This window comes from Castanea sativa, chromosome 4 (genome assembly GCF_040712315.1).
Source record: "Castanea sativa cultivar Marrone di Chiusa Pesio chromosome 4, ASM4071231v1".
NCBI lineage: Eukaryota > Viridiplantae > Streptophyta > Magnoliopsida > Fagales > Fagaceae > Castanea > Castanea sativa.
This window is the reverse complement of record NC_134016.1, coordinates 25,500,552-25,519,780: the sequence shown is the minus strand read 5'-3', so window position 1 is coordinate 25,519,780 and position 19,229 is coordinate 25,500,552. Positions and strand designations below refer to the sequence as shown.

The 19,229-nt window shown below is 32.0% G+C and overlaps 1 protein-coding gene across 1 annotated transcript; it reads right to left on the bottom strand.

Annotated features, from left to right (window-relative positions):
* Nucleotides 1-1,537: 1,537 nt before the first annotated feature.
* Nucleotides 1,538-4,916, bottom strand: LOC142631338 (putative inactive receptor kinase At1g48480). The gene is made up of 2 exons (XM_075805477.1): nucleotides 3,244-4,916; nucleotides 1,538-2,485 (listed from the first exon to the last, which is right to left on the bottom strand). Exons 1-2 carry the CDS (start codon nucleotides 4,595-4,597, stop codon nucleotides 1,854-1,856), a joined length of 1,986 nt encoding a protein of 661 aa, XP_075661592.1. The 5' UTR covers nucleotides 4,598-4,916; the 3' UTR covers nucleotides 1,538-1,853.
* Between the last annotated feature and the right edge of the window lie 14,313 nt (nucleotides 4,917-19,229).

Genomic DNA, 19,229 nt, shown 5'->3' with positions numbered 1-19,229 from the left:
TATATTACAATTCTATTGTATCTATTAAATTAAAAAAAAATATATCATTTTTATTATGTGTTAATTACAATAGGCCACACATCAGTGATAATGAATTGTGAAAAAAAAAAAAAAAATTGTCTAGATTTATTGATAATATAGTTCAAACAAATATTTCAGATCTAAAATTGACTATTCCCGATCCCCACATGGCAATGCTTTAAACACTGCTTGCACAAGGTTCACATTACTATGTAAATAAAAAGTCTTCCTTTCGGATGAAGCAATTATAAGAGAGAGCAAAGTTTCACATATAGTAGGTCCTTGGTCCATTTAGGCATGGGGACTGTGAGTTTCCAATGTTTGTATCATGTGATCATTTTTTTAATTTTTTTTAAATTTTTTTTGTATTTATTCCATTCCCAAGCCGTTTTGATTCTTCAACAAAGCCGGAGAAAAGGACAACAATTGCAATAGCGAAGAGACAAAACAAACCCTATATTGGAAAATGGAAGCCCCCCCCCCCCATCTTTGTTTCTTTTTTATTTATTTTTCTTTTTTAATTCTATGTGAACCTATCTGCGAGGAAAAGAAAAACACTCAAATAAAAAGAAAAAGAACATTTTTATAATTTGTAAGGCTTTGGATGCCAACAAAAATTAACAATCTTTTACAAACAGGACCACAAGTATCAGCCTGTCTTCTCACTTTTAGGCCTGACCCTCCACTCCACTTATATGCAACAATTTGGTCCACCATAGAGCTTTTGTCTTCACCTTTCAAATAGCATCCACGTAGCTTTGAACTTTCAGCAAACTTTATCATTTAACCGCCACTATTTTGATATTTTGAAATCAACAATGCCATAATCACTAAAACGTTCGCAATAATTGCAATTCACAAATTAATTAATTTTTATATGGACTATAATCTATAAATATCACTTTTTTATTTATTAATAATTTTTTATTTAGACTTTATTTATTACTTTTTTCCATATTACTATCGATCGGTTACATTAGTCTATTATGAAATTTTAAAAATTTTTGTGCCTGCGAAACTTTTATCTTTTGAAATTTCAACTTACCAAAGGTGTGGTTGCAGCAATGAATATGTCAATGATTTCTTAATTAATAATTATATTAGCATGGTTGTATAGCTATTATTATGGTTTCTAACTACTACTAAATAGAATGGATGCACATGGGGGGTATCACTTATCAGCTGTACAATTCTGATAGTCAAATACATCGGAGGTGTATTTGTCAAACAATAAATTTGCATTGCCCAAAATACAAAATTGGGTCCAACACAGTTGTAGCTGTCAAAAGTTACAACTATTTGTTTCACTGATTAGCGAGGAGGACAAAAGATGTAGCAATTAAGTTGGGGTCGGGTAAGCATCATACATCTTTACCAAGGTAGGATAGGATACATATCCGAATGAATCTAAGCTTTAGCAACAATGAAGGGGGGTTTGGGAGGTTGAATCAATCTGAAGAGACATCACAACCAACCTATAAAAGCAACTATAACATCTCAACTTCAGACTAAAAAGTTGCAACAAAAGCAAAAGCGAAGTAAAAGCACAAGTAATAATTACAACCACCATCATCCACCCAACAATAACTAATGGAACAGATATCCACCCCAGAGTATTAAAAAAAAAAAAAAAAAAAAAAAACTAGTACAATGGGGAATGAAATAAGCAGAAGAAAAAATAAAATTGACAGTTGATTAAAGAAGATGAGGAGGCCCGGATTCAAATGATACAACCAAAACACCAGAATTACCACGCAAGATATGGGCATAACAAAGCAATGAAGTTTCTTCTACAATCCATTTGGAGTATATGTTGGTAGGCCCCAAGGAACTCACCGAGAAGACACATCATCTGCTGCAACATTGATGAAATCGGGTTGTGGGTCATGATCTTCTCGCAAACTAGAACGGCATAATTCCTCAATGCGTCTTGTCGCTTCAGACATGGAAGGGCGTTTGTCAGGATATTGGGCTGCACAATCTACTGCAAGCTGCAAGAGCTGAACCATCTCCTCCTCGACACTCTGGTACCTGAGGAGCTCAAGATCAAAAACCTCAGAAGTCCACTCCTCTCGTACTATGGACTGCACCCATCTGGGTAGGTCAACTCCTTCCTCGTTCAAAAGGGCATGAGTGGGGGCCTTCCCAGTTAGCAGTTCTAAGAGCAATACGCCAAAACTATAAACATCTGCCTTCTGGGACACTTTCCGAGGGTCAGTGACTTCAGGGGCACGGTAGCCAGCAACTCGGTTGGGAGTGGCAGAGGGCCCAACAAGGTGTGCAAGACCAAAATCTGAAACTCGGGCATCATAGGATTTGGTGAGAAGGATATTGGATGATTTTATGTTTCCATGAGAGACGCTGGGGCCTTGAGAGTGCAGATATTCAATGCCACGAGCAGCTCCAAGGGCAATGGCAGACCTGATTTCCCAATTCAATGGAGTTCTTCCTGCTCCTTTGTTTCCTGTATTGGAAATATAGAGAGAAGTAATGTAGTTAAGATAAAACTGACGAAGCATGGAAGTTCTACTCTCATTCGGTCCTCTTTTATATATCTTGTGTTTCAGTGATTCAACATTGCTACAATGAGTTGCAAGAAAATTCAGGAGTTCTCCAGCAAATGGTTTCACAATTTTGTAGAAACTAAAATCTGAGATGCTATAATGAACAAATGAAACTGAGCCGAACAATAATTATGATAAAAATGCAGTCATTCATTGGATACAAGATTCTATGAAGACAAGGTAACAAGGGATCAATGCAAACCAAACGAGTACATAACCAAAGAAGAGCACTTTAACTTACCAACTAGTGGAAGTCATCACTAATTACATTGAACAGGAAAATTCAAAATTAAGCAAACACAACAGCACAAACAACAAATGGAATCTAAACAAGTAGCCCAAATAGTCCTCTTGAAGATTCAAAAGCAATTGAAACACGCCTAATAGAATTTGCAAGACAATTCAAACCAAAGAAAAGAACCAATAGATTTTAATTCACGTTTCTTCATTGGTAGTAATTTTTCTCTTGACTTTCATTACCTTTAGTAGATTAAAAATGAGAAAAAAAATATCTAATAAAAGAAAACAAATCAAAGTAATCATCTTGTAGAAATGATGCATCAAAAGAAATCATAACAAACGATAACCAAAATGAAAAATCATAGCAACGCACAGACCAAAAAGAAACAAGTATGACTATAAGAAAGAAAATGCTGACCATGTAAGAGAGCAGATAAGCTTCCCATAGCCATGTAATCATAGACAAGCAGCTTCTCGTCCCTGCTAAAATAATAAGCCCTGAGAGGGACCAAATTCTGATGATCCATTGCTCCCACAGCCTCAATCTTGTCCCTGAACTCCTTCTCAGTAATTGTCACATCCTTCAACCTTTTCACAGCCACAACCGTCCCCATCTCCAAAACCGCCTTGTAGGCCGTCCCAAACGTCCCCTTCCCCAACACCTCCGCTGAGGCCCTCAATAAATCCTCCAAATCGAACACCCTTGCCGCGTTCCCAAAAAACATCAACTTCTTAGCACCAGCCCCTCCACCATTTGCTTCCGCCTTCGCGGTCCCGGTCATAGCCGCAGCTGCCGCAGCAGCCACCGAATACCCATTTCCATACCCGCCATTCTCAACCTCCCTCACTGATTTCTCGCCGGGAATCTCCACTTCTGGGTGCTTCACCGTAGCAATGTCGACCGTACTCCCCTTCTTACTACTACTCTTCTTTCGGCACAAAAATATCAAAATTGCTACTAGTAACAGAAAACCCAATACAGATCCAATTGCAATACCCGCAATTGCACCACCAGACAACTTCTTCTTCTTGTTGCTTCCACTGCCACCGCCACCGCCACCGCCACCGCTTGCGCTTGGAATAGTGGCATTTCCAGGGCAAGAATCTAAGGGACCCCCACAGAGTGAGTTACCCAAAAACGAATCCTTCGAAAAAGCCTGCAATTTGCTTGGCACAGACCCATTAAGCGCATTGTTAGACACATTGAACTGCTCAAGATTTGGAACATCAAAGCCGGGTGGAATCGAACCGGACAGTGAATTACCCTCCAAAAACAAAGTCTTTAACCTTGTCAAATTGTTGAAACCCAAGGAGATCTCACCAGAGAAGTTGTTGGAAGCAAGGTTAAGCCGAACAAGGTCATGAAGAGTAAACAGAAACTCAGGAATATCACCGGTAAAGAGATTACCTTGCAAGTACAGGTTGCGCAAGTTGACGCAAGCAACGAGATCAGAAGGAAGTGAACCAGTGAGAGCGTTGAGACGAAGACTGAGAGTGCGGAGACGAGTGAGGTTTCCGAAAATGCCATTGGGAAGTTGGCCTGAGAGAGCCACACCAGGAAGACGAAGCACTGTGACTCGGTTTTGCTCACAAAGAACACCAGCCCAAAGGCATGGAGTAGTCTCTGTTATGTTCCACAGAAGGGTTCTCCCACCGACAGCAGAGCGAAGAGCCAAGAGAGCAGATCGGTCAGAAGCCAGATCTGGTTTTGAAAAAGGGAACAATATTGTGAGAAAAGTAAAAACCAAAATGGGAAGCGTTTGAGGCTTCATTTTGGGAACCCAGATTGGAGAAAACCCAGGTTGTCTCTACAGAGAGAGAGAGAGAGAGAAAGAGAGAGAGAGAGACAGGAAATGGGTTTGTGAGTTTTGGAGTTTTTAAGTGTAATTTCTAGGCATTGGTTGGTTTTGGGGGTTAGTGTGTGAGTTGGAGAAGCTGCAATTTTTTTTTCTTTCTTTTGTCTGTGGGTTGAGAGGAGAGTGACTGACTGTGTGAGAGAGTGAGAAACGGAGGGAGAGAGAAAGAGAGAGATGTGTACAGGCTGTGTAGCGTGGTTAATGTTAATTAGAGAGAGGCAGCACTAGTAGTTGTGACTTGTGAAGGGTAAACAAACCCTTGTTGTTGTTGTTGTTGTTGTTGTTTTGCTTTGTCAGTTGAGTAGTCAACTAGGATTCCATTTCCCTATCTTTTCTTTCTTTTTTACTTTCTTTGTCCTTGTCTTTCCTTTTTCTTTTTTCTTTTTCTTTTTCTTATTTCTCTTTTTTTTTTTTAAAAATATAAAAAAGAAGAATATATCTCTTTTTTTGTTATTTGTTGGGGGAAAATCTGCATCTATGTATAGAACCTTAGCCAAATTCATTTTTTGGTAATCTGAATATTTCAGGTTCATTTCAATTTTAAGATTTTATTTTCTAAATTCAGTCATAGTTTTAAATAAGGTTACATTCTTTCTCTTAAATTTGTAAAAATTTAATATGAATCAAGAAATGAATTTGTTTCAAATAGAGAATTGTTATGTCCAAACCATTTACAACAACTAGTCGACAAGGATTGTATTGAAAACATGAGAGAAAAGAATAAGATTTTTTTTTTTAATATAGACAACTTAGATTTATTAAGAAGAAATTAAAATGTAATTTTGTTAATTAATCTTGACAGGTAGGACTTGTCTAAAAGACAGCAATAGCCTTATCCGTCTCAGTCTGGCTGCCAACTACGGTCTACTATTTTATTCATACCCTCCTTTTAAAAAGTTCATACGTGAATGTGAGCATGAATTGCAGTACTTTATACTTTATGGAATTACTCAAGTAAATTGTCAATACAACATTTTTCTTCTTCTTTTTTTTTTTTTTTTTGAATTTCATATTTCATTATTTCTAGTTGTCTCAGTCTATCATCAATTTATCGAAAAGTATTCAAATTATTTATTAAAAAAGAATAATCATTGCTGTATAAAAACCTCTAAACAATAACAAAAAGGAAGTAGAAATCTACATATTTCCTTCATCTTATAAATCTTGCTAAGTCATTCATACCGTTTTATTGTTCATTTAATTTAACTAATATCACTGTGTATCATTGATCATTATACAAATTAGTTACCCAATTAATAATTTAAAGCTTTTAAGTTTTAATATATTAGCAACCTCATGTTAAAATAAAACTTCCTACAACCAAAAATAAAACTGTCAGCTCGTACATAGCATTTTGTTCTTTTAATTGCACTATGAATACCAATTCAATGTAAATCATTAAAGATAATGATATATGCAGTAATTTTTCATGAATTTTATGATTTTAGGGATGGCTGCTCATGCATTAGCTAAATGGTTTGAGAATCAAGGTTGGTTTGGTTCTTTTGGTCTGGATTATTGACGTCAATTTGTGTGCAATTATGTTGAAAGGGAGGCTTCCTATTTTGTTTCCTTGTAATAATTTGTTGATTGTTGAATAAAATTTCAATTCATCAAAAAATGGATAGCTAATGGGTGGGTGCGGTTGAATAAGGGGAAAATTAGTGCGAGATGAGGATAGAGCAAATTAAGAACAGAATGAGTTCGAAATATTTTGTCATCCATTAGATGACTTCGACATTAATGAGATAAGTATGAGTGAAAAAGATAGGTGTGTTTATTAAAAAAAAATTTGAGAAAACAAGTAATTGGGGATTATACAAAATAAATAAATTATAAATTTGATAAGTGTATGAATTTTACAATATATACAAACACACATTAGGTATTGGGCGAGACAAAATAGGACAAATCCATTCTCATTCCATCACGTCTCATGGAAAGAAAATAAAATCCCAGATAAATTATGGCAGGACAAGTCAAAGGGTATGACATTTTTGCCATCTCTAGGAGTCTATTATCCACATTTTTCTTTTAACTTTTTTTTAGGGAATTATTTATTTTTACCCGATCTAACTTAGGCCCGTCCGTTTGGAGTGAAAATAAATTATTTATCATGGTAAGGTTTGGATATTTTGTTTTTTTGAAAGCCAAATAAACGGGCTACACAATGGAACTTTAGGATTAATCAATATAACACTTGTCATCTTCTAACACATAATCAAGAATCTAACATTTGAATGCGATTATGTCAACCTTTCAAATTTCAGTAGTTCAAACAATGTCTTCTAAATCAACAAAGAAAAATAATATATACAAGTATTCTCTCCATTTGAAACTTTTAATTCATTCATAGTTGATTTTATTATATATTCTATTATTTAAATGATTGTAATGACAAATAATTTATTTTTTAGTGAGCTGACTTTTTTCTACTTCGTATAATTAACACTTCTAATATTTAAAAGTATGAACTTATATTTCTTGAGAACAATTAAACCTAGACCGTATATCAAAGACTTTTTTTTTTCTTTTTTTCTTTTTGAGAAGGGTATATCAAAGACTTAAAAAAAAAAGAAAAAAAAAGGAGTGGGGTATATCAAAGACTTGGTCGCATGAGATTTTGTTAACTAAATTAGATCAAACTTTAAACTATACCAAAACCCGGATTACAATATCCAAATAAATAAACAAAGGCAGAAATAACAACCTATTTGCCCAATCAACATTAATATAGTTTCATTAATTTTTAATAACAATCTCATCATTTTAAGTGTTTCAACTTTTAATTTATATTTCTCAAAAAAAAAAAACTTTTAATTTATACATAGGGTTCTAATGTCCATTCAAATAGGATTAACGATTAACCATTTGATCATTTGTGGAGTCGAAATAGATTTTTCGTTTGAAATAGTACTAATCGTTTAAATCATGGACAAAATGGGCTTTTGCCCTTTTCATAAAAAAAAAAAAAAAAATTAGCATGTTGCCCCCTTCCCCAAACTAATAAGAGAAATGCTCCTCTTTTGAAACTCAATTTTCTCAAAATCGAGTTAAACCCTATAACGACGTTTTAAGGAGCCTATAGTGACGTTTTTAAGGACCTATAGTGGTGTTTTGTAACTCGAGCTCCATGAAGTCGAGTTATAGGTAAAAAAAAAAAAAAAAAAATTGCATGTAAATCTATTTCATGGAGGTTGAGTTACAAAACGCCGCTATGGTCCTTAAAATGTCACTATAGGTTCCTTAAAACGTTGCTATAGGGCTTTAGAATTTTTTTTTTTTTGAAACTCAATTTTGAGAAAATCGAGTTTCAAAAGAGGAGTATTTCCCTAATTAGTTTGGGAAATGGGGCATTTGCCCATTTTTTTTGTGCGAAATGGGCATTTGTCCATTTTCGCCTTTAAATCATATTAAATTGTTAGTTTCATTATGCTTTACTGGCAAATAGGGTTTTTTTTAAAATTTATTTATTGGGAGGCCCTATATTTCAAAGGAAAGTCAATTTTGTTTATCCATAATATGGTGTTTATATATAGACACACACACTAGACTCATCACACGTACTTTGTGTGTGTAATAATGCTCTTTTTATTTTGTATTTTTTTTTATTGTTTTAATGTTTAAAAGTAATATATAAATAACCATGTATTTAAAAAAAAAAAAAAAAGATAGAGGTAAGGTAACATGGAATTTTTAAAATGAAATAGAGATATTTTCCTAAAACTTAAGAACAGTAAATTACTGTTTTAACTAATACATAATTTTTTTAACCAGTTTGTGTTTTATAATTTAAAATTATTTAACTAAAAAATAGGGGTATTAATTTTAGAGAGCTTAAGAATTTGTGCGAGGGTATCTTAATAAGCAAAATGTTGAAACCTAAACGGGAAATCCTATTATTAATAGTATATATATATATATATATATATATATATATATATATATATGATAATTACAATTCCATAAGATCAAGCGTCTGACAATCCAAAGAAAATAAAAGTGTTAAGCACATATAATACACTAATTAAATAATAATTCTATGTAAATTAATATCAAATAAAAAAATAGAAGATAAAAATTAAATAAAAAAATGTGAAATACTTAGTTACATAATATATAAATATATGTGCGAGACCACAATCTCAAGTTAATTTTTATTTTGTCTAAGCTCATGTGAATATGTGGGTGAGGTTGTGTTAATTGTCTCTCGAAATAGAAGTTTAATTGATGATATTTTATCCACTAGATCAAGGGTGTACATTTAGCTAGTTTAGTCACTTATTTTCATTAACCAAAAAAATAAAATAATATATGAATAAACATCTTTATTGATAAAACGTTTAATTTACATTTCATTGAATATAAAAATGAAAAATGCATGACCTTAATCCTAAATACATTCTAAGAAAAGTACTTGACTTTAGAATTTAGTTTCATTCTAAAAGATGAAAATTACATGATAAAACTTAGAGTCTAAGAACCGTTAATCTCAGATCAAAAGTTAAGTTACAAAGTGGGAGTATTAAGAACCCACCCAGCCTAATGTAATTGGTCTTCTAGAGTATGATAGACACCATCATGTCATATTATCCATACATCTAACAGACCAAAAAATAAATTATATTAAATTAAAAAAAAAAAACTAACATTGAGGTTTTTGAAAAAATGATTTTGGACATAAGCACATCGTGTGAATATTAAAATCTAGCATGCATTGATCCTAAACCACCCCATATAATCAAAGAAAATAGTTTTATTTTTTTTAATTAATGGCAATAACAAGATCAAACAATCAAATGGATGAGAAAAACCACCTACATGCAGTCATGCACAAGACTTTGATAAATTTAGGTTTGGTATGTTTTTGGGGGTGTTGGAGAGTAGAGAATTGAGTGATAGAGATTCGATCGTGTACTGAATAAAAAGATTACCAACTACCTTATGACCTTTACCGAAAACTTTCTCTAGATCCCTTAGAATTGTGTGTTTTGAACTGTAAACACCTTTTATTTATAAAGGGACGAAGGCATGGGTTGATAAGTTTGAGTGAAAATTAGATACCCCATGGCTTGAATCCTCTAAAAATCATATCAAAAGGTGATATGATACTTGACCCACGTTTTTGTGGCAGTATTTATATTGGGACTCCATAGGTTTTGTTTCATCCCGGGGCCATTGCGGATAATAAGGGTCCAATAATGTTTTGTTTACATTCAGCTATTCCTCTCTTAGGTTTGGTTGGGTCGGATGGTGTTTAGTTTGCTTCAGTCTGTTTTTGTTGTTGTGTTTTGTTGCTTGTAGTTCTGTTGTAATATTTATGTTTGTAAGACATCTGTTTATGTAATATAAATCTCCCGTTTTATGCACACAAAAAAAAGTATTAAATATGAGTTGAAAATAGAGAGGGAATTCAGAAAATGGTTGGAGAATTTGAGGTTAAAAAATGGCTTGCCAATTACTTTAATAAATAATTATTCAATTTTCTACAGTTCCATTAAATACACTCAGATACATTATGCATCTTTTGTTTGATAAATGTCCCGACAATGTCATCTGAAAGCGACATTGCACATAATGCATCATTATATTTATACAGATAATTGTGCTTATATGACATATCATTCATGCTTATAATTAAATATTGGGTATGCATGCCATGCGTCATTGTGCAACATTATTCCATGCTTGTGAATGTGAGATCACCATATGTCTATGCTCTAGCTCTGAAGGTTTTTCACTTCTGAAATTTTTTGGAAAACCCCTATACCCTGAAAGTGATTGACCAACCCTCCTCCTATATATGTCTTCATACTTCATAACCCTGGAAAGAGAGTCGTGCGTGCACCTTGACTTAAATCTGAATGGTTAATTAACTAGGGCAAACAATTGATTCTTGCATCACAATTATAGGACGTGAGTAGTTCTTTACCTTCCGCCACTGTTGTGCATTATGAATTTATTATAAAAGGAGTGTTAATGTTCAAATCACCCATGATGAAGTTTTTCATGAGCAAACCAAACATATTGAGATCAATTGATACTTTGTTTTGCACCATCTATTTCATGACGTTCTACAACTTTGTCACGTCTTCTTTCAGGATCAACTTTGCTGACGTCTTTATGAAATCTAATTCACTATGCCACTTATATGATCTTGTCTCCAAACTCAAGTTATTAACTTGTTAAAACTTAGAGAAATGGTATATTCACAATATTTTTATAACACTTTCACAACAAATTTTAAGTGATAGGTTGTTATTGATTGTTACTAGTAAGCAAAAAAATAATTTAAGTTGTGAATTCAAATTAAAACCAATAACAACTTGTCACCTATAAGTTATTTTAAAAATAATGTTAAAATATTGTAAACATAATACTTCTCTAAAATTGACTTAAACTTTGAGGGGATTCTCACAGTTATATATTTATATTAGCCAGACCCATGTACTATTGGCACAGGTGCACACACTCACTATATTGCACATTGCTGTTGTTTTTTATGAAATATTGTTTTTTTATTTATTTATTAATATTAGGGTTAGCAATACTATATATGTGTGTGTGTGTGGAGAGAGAGAGAGAGAGAGAGATGGACCGAGGATTTTAAGCTAATGGGGGTAGAGTATAAAGAAAAAAAAAACTCCAAATAGACATCTATATAGTCTTAAAAAATTATAAATACATAAAATCGTTGTTTCTAAATATATGAAGATGTAATCATCTACCAACAAAGACAAAAAAAAAAAAATTTTTTTTTTTAATACTAGGCTAGTTAGGATTTTTTTTTTTTTATTTTAAATTAGAGCATTCACAGTGGTAGTGCTAAAAATTTTAGCTTTTAGTACCTCAAAAAGCAACTTTATCTATTTTATTATCTCACTTTACAATACATCCAATATTAAATGTTCTATTCTTTTATCATTTCATTTAAAATAATATAAACAACTCATTAAAATAATGAGGAGAGAGAATTTAAGTTTTTTAGTTGAAGGAAAAGATATAATTTTAATAAAATATTGTATTTTATTTTTAACAACTTGCTACAATCAACTGGTATTTATACCAGTTTACTGTAGTTGCAAAAAATTTAGCTTTGGCTTCTCCAACTACACACGATTTTTTATTCTTCGGTGGTAAAAAAAGTTTTTTTTTGCTAAAATACAATCATCATTATGAATATTTGTATTGTTTTTGTTAAGTTTTTGGGTCGGATAGTTGCTATTCAGGTTAGTTTAGCTAGACTGATTGGGGAGAAGGGGGCCCAACTACAAAAATAAAATATAGAATGACTAAATAAAAATTGATGTGAGTTACACCGCTCTATATTTTTTTAATTAGATGTGAATTTTGACAAATCCACCATTATATTACATTATTTTTGTATATTATCTATGCTTGCAAAATTTTAAGGAGATCAAAAATTAATAGTCATGTCATTAATCAATTTTTTAAATTCAAATTTGTGTAGTTTAAAATAATGCATAAAAGATGAGTTTAAGGATTAAATGGTAAATAACATCCAATTGACATGAAAATTAGCATGAATGTTAAGAACATATAGAATATGTAATTCAAACGTGAAATTTTAAAAATATGAATTCTATAACAAGTTATTAGGTGATGTAACATTACTTAGAGTTACGCCTAGTGTAGTTTTAAGAATATATAGAATATGTAATTCAACGGTGAAATTTTAAAAATATGAATTCTATAACAAGTTATTAGGTGGTGTAATATTGCTTAGAGTTACATCTAGTGTAATTTTAAGTAATGTTACACCACCCAATATTTTTTAATTAAATGTGAATTTTGATAAATTCGCAGTTGAATTACATTATTTTCGTAGATTCTCTATGCTTACAATATTTAAAGATGATCAAAGATCAATAGCCATGTCATCAATCAATTGTTTAAATTCAAGTTTTTGCAGTTTAAAATAGTGCATAAAAGATGAGTTAATAGATTGAATAGTAAATTACATTTGATTGGCATAAAAATTGGCTTGCATGTTAAGAATATATAGAACATGTAATTCAACGGTTGAATTTTTAAAATATGAATTCAATAACAAATTATTGGTTAGTGTAATTTTACTTAGAATTATACCAAGTGTAATTTGAACTCAACCTCTATATATATATATATATATGTGTGTGTGTGTATATATATATATATGTCTTTTTGTATAGTTTTGATAATTAATATACAAAAATACAGATTTTATTATTCTCATCATCTAGATTAAAATTGTTTAAACAAGAGTCTAGGCGCACAACAATTTCCATATGTACTAGTATCATATGACTTACTATAGTTGATGCATAATTAAGTATTGGATTCAAATGAAAGTGATGTATTTTCAACTATACATGCAACAAAAATATGAATAGTTGTGAAATTAGTTGCTCATTAATATTACTAAAATAGAAAAGCATGCAAAATATTAATGATATAAATACAGTAGACTTATGTAAAAGTGATGTCACTTTAATTGGACATATTAGTATTTGTGAAAAAGTTGTGTCCTTAATTAGTATTAAAAGAAATTGCAAATGCAACCCCACCACAATAACATGATTATCTTTATTTACTTATTTATTTATGAATAAGTTATCTTGAATCTATCTACATTTTTGTTTTCCAACACTGAATGTGGTTTGCTGCGTTTGGATGTCCTCTTGCTTTTGCAGCAAATATTCTTCAGGTTAGCCTAAAAAAGACAATATTCATACAATATGTGTTAGTATTTGAAATGAATTAATTTAATGATTTAGATTAAATATTATAAATTTAAGATGTATCCAGTAATATATTATTTAAAATTTTAAGTAACACGATAATCATAAATGGTCAAATTTAAAAAATAAGATCTTCACCATAAATTTCTTCAGAAATTTTTTTTAAGGTAAAAATTCAAAACTGACCCTCTACCTTTCAGTCTTTTTTTTCATTTCAGTCCTCTAACTTTCAGTTTTGTCATTTTAGTCCTCTAACTTTCAATTGTTGTTAATTTGGTACTCTGTTAGAACTCAGTTACCTACTGCCGTTAGGTGAGCCAAAACGACGTCATATTGGCTCCTTTTTTTTTTTCATAAATTCCAGAATTAAAAAGAAAAAAAAATTGTTATTAATATATATATATATATATATATATATATATATATTTATATTTAGGGGAACAACGTCTTACTTGAAATCAAAAACAAAGAAACTTAAAACTTAACTAAGGGTGTGTTTGGGATCGGCTCATTTTGTTGAAATTGAAAACTTTTTATTGAAAGTTCTGTAAATAAATGTAGAAGTTAGCTGAAATAGTACAATGGGACCTATGAATAGTACCAAAAAATGCAGTGGGACCTATGAATAGTAGCAAAAATAAGCTGAGTAGTAAAATAAATTAGCAAAATTAATCATGCCAAACGGACACTAATACAACATAAAAACACAACATTTAACTATTTGAGCCAATTCTTTTCTTTTCTTCCTAAAATTCTCTCCACTACCAACCATTAGTAAAGTAAACTTACACAAAAAATGACAACATATTCTAAACTAGCCATCCCTAGTTTTCAATACCCATCAGAGAATAAACAATTTAAACCCAAATCCAGAAAACATTAAACCCCACAACAGCAGCAACAAAAACAACAATGGACAATGGTAACCTTTAGATATTGATGCTCCTATAAATGTAAGTTTTGGGTTTCCATCACTTACCCAAAACAATTCTTGGCCAAAGCTGGAGCTACGGACTACACCCTATCAATGTCAATATCTTGGTCTCAATCGCAACATCTCTGAATTGGTCTCAATCTCTGCAACTCGGCCTCAATATCAGAACTCCATCACCAAAATCTCGGTCTCTTTCTCATACTCAGTCCCTTTCTCAATCCAATTCAATCTCTCTAAAAATCTGACTCAATCTCTCTTTCTCTCTCAAACGGACTCGACCTCTCTCTCTCAAACCGCCGACCAGTTCTTCATTTTCCCCAAATTCTCTAAGTTAGGGATTTGGGTCTCTCTCAATATTTCTTTGTTTTTTATTTCAGGTAAGGGGAACGACGGATTTTTTTATTTATTTTAATAAAAGTTTTTTTTTTTCTTTTAATTCCAGAATTTATGAAAAAAAAAAGAGTCTTGGCTCACTTAATGGTAGCAGGTAACTGAGGTCTAACGAAGTACCGAATTGATAACAATTGAAAGTTAGAAGACTAAAATGACAAAACTGAAAGTTAGAGGACTGAAATGAAAAATGCTGAAGGTTAGAGGGTCAGTTTTGAATTTTTGCCTTTAAAAAAAAAAAAAAAATCTTATACACTCTCATCCCTACGCTACCTTAAAGGCCAAGATTTGAAGAGACAAGCAAGATTCCGTAATTCTGACGGAAAATTGCTCCAACTTTTACCAATGAGACATATATAATTGTGAGTTTGTGACTTTTCGATTGCCAATATTTTTGTACACATTGTAATTTAAGGGGCCACCATGTTTGTTTCAAATGGTTGACAAGAGCTTGCTTAACTAGGTCCTTTAATGCTTTTGTCCCTTTTTAGTTGAGTATTTGATTATATCAAATTTAGTTGCTATTTTTGAATGGAGGAACTAGTCTTATGGTCATGGATAACAATCAATAGAAGATTTTTATAACAAAAGTTTAAAAATTAAAATTAAAATTTAAAACTTTTTTTTTTTTAGAATGAATTTTAGTTTAAAACTGGTTGATAGATTTCAATAAGATTCATGGTATATTGCAACACCTAGAGGATCATGTTAAGTGAACAAATTAAAATACACTGAGTTTTTAAATCAGAAATTGTGATGAAGGGTTAAAGCTTACAATTTTTGACATGCATGGAGGATTAATACATTATTAACAAAATAGCATACTCTGCAAACAAAAAAGGAAGAAAAAGAAAATCGCATTACTCCAGTGGATAGACTTAACAAAAATTTTTTTTTTTGGCTACTTTATAAAGTAAATATTTCAATAAAGCTAGGGCCACAATAAAATTTTAGGTAAAAATGCAAATTATATCGGTTAACTTTGTCCTAAAATTATTTTAGTCTTTTAAATTTGAAGTTAGTTATTTTAGTCCAATAACTTTATTCCAAAACCATTTTAGTAATTTAAGTTTGAAAATTATCATTTTAGTCTTAGAACATTAAACATAAATCATTCCAATCCTTTAAGTTGGTTGTTTTGAGTGATTTTGGGCAAAGTTGTTAGACTAAGTGAGTCTTTAAAGAACTAAAATAATTTTTGGGTCAAGTTACCGGAATAAAATGACCAAATTCAAACTTAATTAACCAAAATAATTTTTGGACAAAGTTAGTGGATATAAATTATATTTTCGCCAAAATTTTACCACTCCCTTAAATTTTCCTACTACTTCACATTTAGACCCACCATAATTTGGAATTAATTTTGTTTAAGTGATCCATGTGTGAGGCGGTAAGCAAATTAAGGAATGTAATAAATATTGTTATAAATTTTTATTAGAAAAGTGTTATGCACGTCCAAAATATTTTCAAAAGAATCATATCAAATCTCCCGTGATAAAATATTATTAATTATTGCTGATGGGTAAATAATTTAAGTCATAGATTTAAATTACAACCCATAACAATTCTACTCGGGTTTTGTAGATGGTCAAATGAATATGCTAAGTGCTGACTTGATTTTTTTTTTTTTTACTTGACTTTTTGTATTATGAAGCTGTCAGCATTTCACTCGGCCAAAACAAAAAATCTGTCTGCATTTCCGCCTTGTTTCACGTTTGCAACCCGTTCTTAGTGCATAAGCAAGCTCTTAGTTTTCTTCTATCGAAGAAAAATAGCTCTTACTTTTCTATACAAACAAATGTCGCAGTAAATAGGAGTAAATACAATATGCATTTTGGCCTTCAAACAATATGGAAGCTTCCCGCTTTATCAAAAAATTTATTTAAAAAAAAAAGAAAGAAAGAAGAAGAAATAAAAAGGAGGCGTCCTGCCAGATCAGTAAATGCTAATGGGAACATCCATGATATTCCCTTCCTTTTAATCCCATCAGAAAAATAGATAAACATTGTAAAATTACGCATTTAATAAATTATTCAATACCTTTGTAACTAATTTAAAATGAATTATATAAATTGTTTGATAGCTTTATAACTAAGAAAAATAAAAATCAAAGATGTATGGACTAAAAACCGAGCAATCCTATCTGGGCTGGGTTTCTATCTGAAACAATTAGTTTTATAAGAAGTGAATCTTTGAGTTAACAGTTAAGAAATAGAAAAAGACTCAAGTAAAGAGAAGAAACTTTAGGGCTAAGACAGATTGTTGACAAAAAATGTCTTTTGGTTTATTAGCTTTTCATTCCAAAGGAAGTCACTATAATGGTCTAAATACAAGATGAAATTCTCCTTAGTGTTTACAATGATTTCTCTGTTTTCTCCATCTCCCACCAATCCCACAACATGAGAGATTTTTTCCTATTTATAGTTCTAATACTTCCATCTTAGCTGTCCATTTGTAGAGTGGATGATCATTTAGACAAGATACTTGTCACGTCATTCTCCTCCCCTCCTTTGAGGCTCAGTTGAGTAGGTAACAAGTTGTTGTAACACTGTTCAAAGGGGTCATTCAGTCATTAATACTACATGCTTGATTGGTATAGTGCATTTAATGTGGAGGAGACATTGGCTTCATTAGGAAGCTTCTTCTAAATCTTGTTCGAACTAGTTACTGTTCCTTTCACTAGTTATCATCCTAGGTACAGCCTGACGATCCCCAATCCTCTTCGTGATATCTCGAGCTTTTTCCTTCCATAGCTCAATCTCCAAATTTATACTCTCCTCGAATTACTTAGACCCAAACATTCTCTAGAAACGCTCCTATGGCCCTTTTTGGCTCCAATCTAGGCCTAGTCTTCCTTAACTCATCCTCGACCATACTTTAATTTAAAATAATTTTTATTAAATTTTAAATGATAAATAATTTATTATTAAAATGCAAGGATTGCCGTTACATGTTATCCATAGTTGAAAGTGTATTTTTCTTTTTTCTTTTTTTCTCAAAAAGAATCAAAACAATGGTTATGAATAAAGGGAATAAATCATTTTTTTTATAGATGCCATAGAAATTTTAACTTATGGTATCAATTTCATGATGATTGTTCTTATCATCATGACTAGACACCAATTAATTTTTGTGTAAGCTAGTTTTAAACTCCAGATTAAGAGATTTTATTGATTGAACTATCTAAAACTCACCATTTATTTTTAAACATTCCTCTTATCATATCTCTATATTTTTAAGGGATCTTTTTGTATATTTGAGTCATAAGAATAAAGCTTTAGACATTTCAAAATTTTATAGTATGTTTCTCCTTTCTATTGTAGATGAAATAAAAGTCTCTTTGCAATGATAAATATTTAGTTCTCATAAGTTTTATTATAATTTAGTAACAAATTTGTGCGCGGACATAGACTTTTTTCTTTCAAATCATGAGTATTACACTCATCTATCTCTAGGAATTGGATATGTAAAGTATATGTCAAGTGTTTTGTAGTTTAGTGATTCAATTCTCCCAACCCCTATCATTATAACTAAGGTAAATTGCAAATTACACCTCTAAAATTTGGGTGTATTTGGATTTTACATCCTGAAGTTTCAGAATTTGAAATTTACCCCCTGAAGTTTGGGAGAATTTGGATTTTACATTCACTACAAGAAATTTGTACTATTGCAGCGGGTTTTTTGTAACGTTCTACAACGGCGGGACATAAAACTGCTGCAATATATATGTTTTAGCAGCGTTAACTTAGATATAGTGGCGCTCCAAAATCCCGCCACAATAAATATATCATTTTGTGCAAATATTATAGCGGCTGTATAGAAAACCGCCGCAATATGTAAGTTATAGTGGGGTTAAGATGATCGCCGCAATAGGTACTCCTTTTTGCAATGCTTTTTCTTAGTTATAGCGGCGAGTTGGACCCCCGCAATAGACCTTTAAATTTCCCAGCCCCAAAATTTCCCTCTTTTTTTTTCACCTTCCCACTTATTAGGTTTTCACACTCTCAAAATAACATTCCTTCTCACTCTCTCACTCTCTCCAAACTCTCACTTCAGTCAAGCTTCCGCCGTCAACTCCATCTTCGCTGCCACCGCCTCACGTCCTCCCCGTCGCCACTCTCTTCAGGTACGGCTCCGGCCCAAGCCTAGGCTTTGCTCTCGCATTCTCTCTCGCCGAAGGTTTTAATCAAGCTAACCCACTCGCCAGAGACTAACCCACTCATTTCTGGTAAGTTTCATTCCAATGCTAGTTTCATTCTTTGCATTTCATCTTTCTTAACTTTCCTTCTCGGTGCTTCTTCTTCATCAAATCAATCTATAAGTTTTGTTGATTAATGAGTGCCATTGTGCAAGGAATGTTCTTCTGGAACTCTATGCAGAACCTTCCTAAAGCTTAAAGCCTTGCCGTAATAAACCCCTTATTTCCATTCCAGGTACAAATTCTCTTTTATTTTGTTGTGCTATTTTGGTTTTTGTCCAAAAT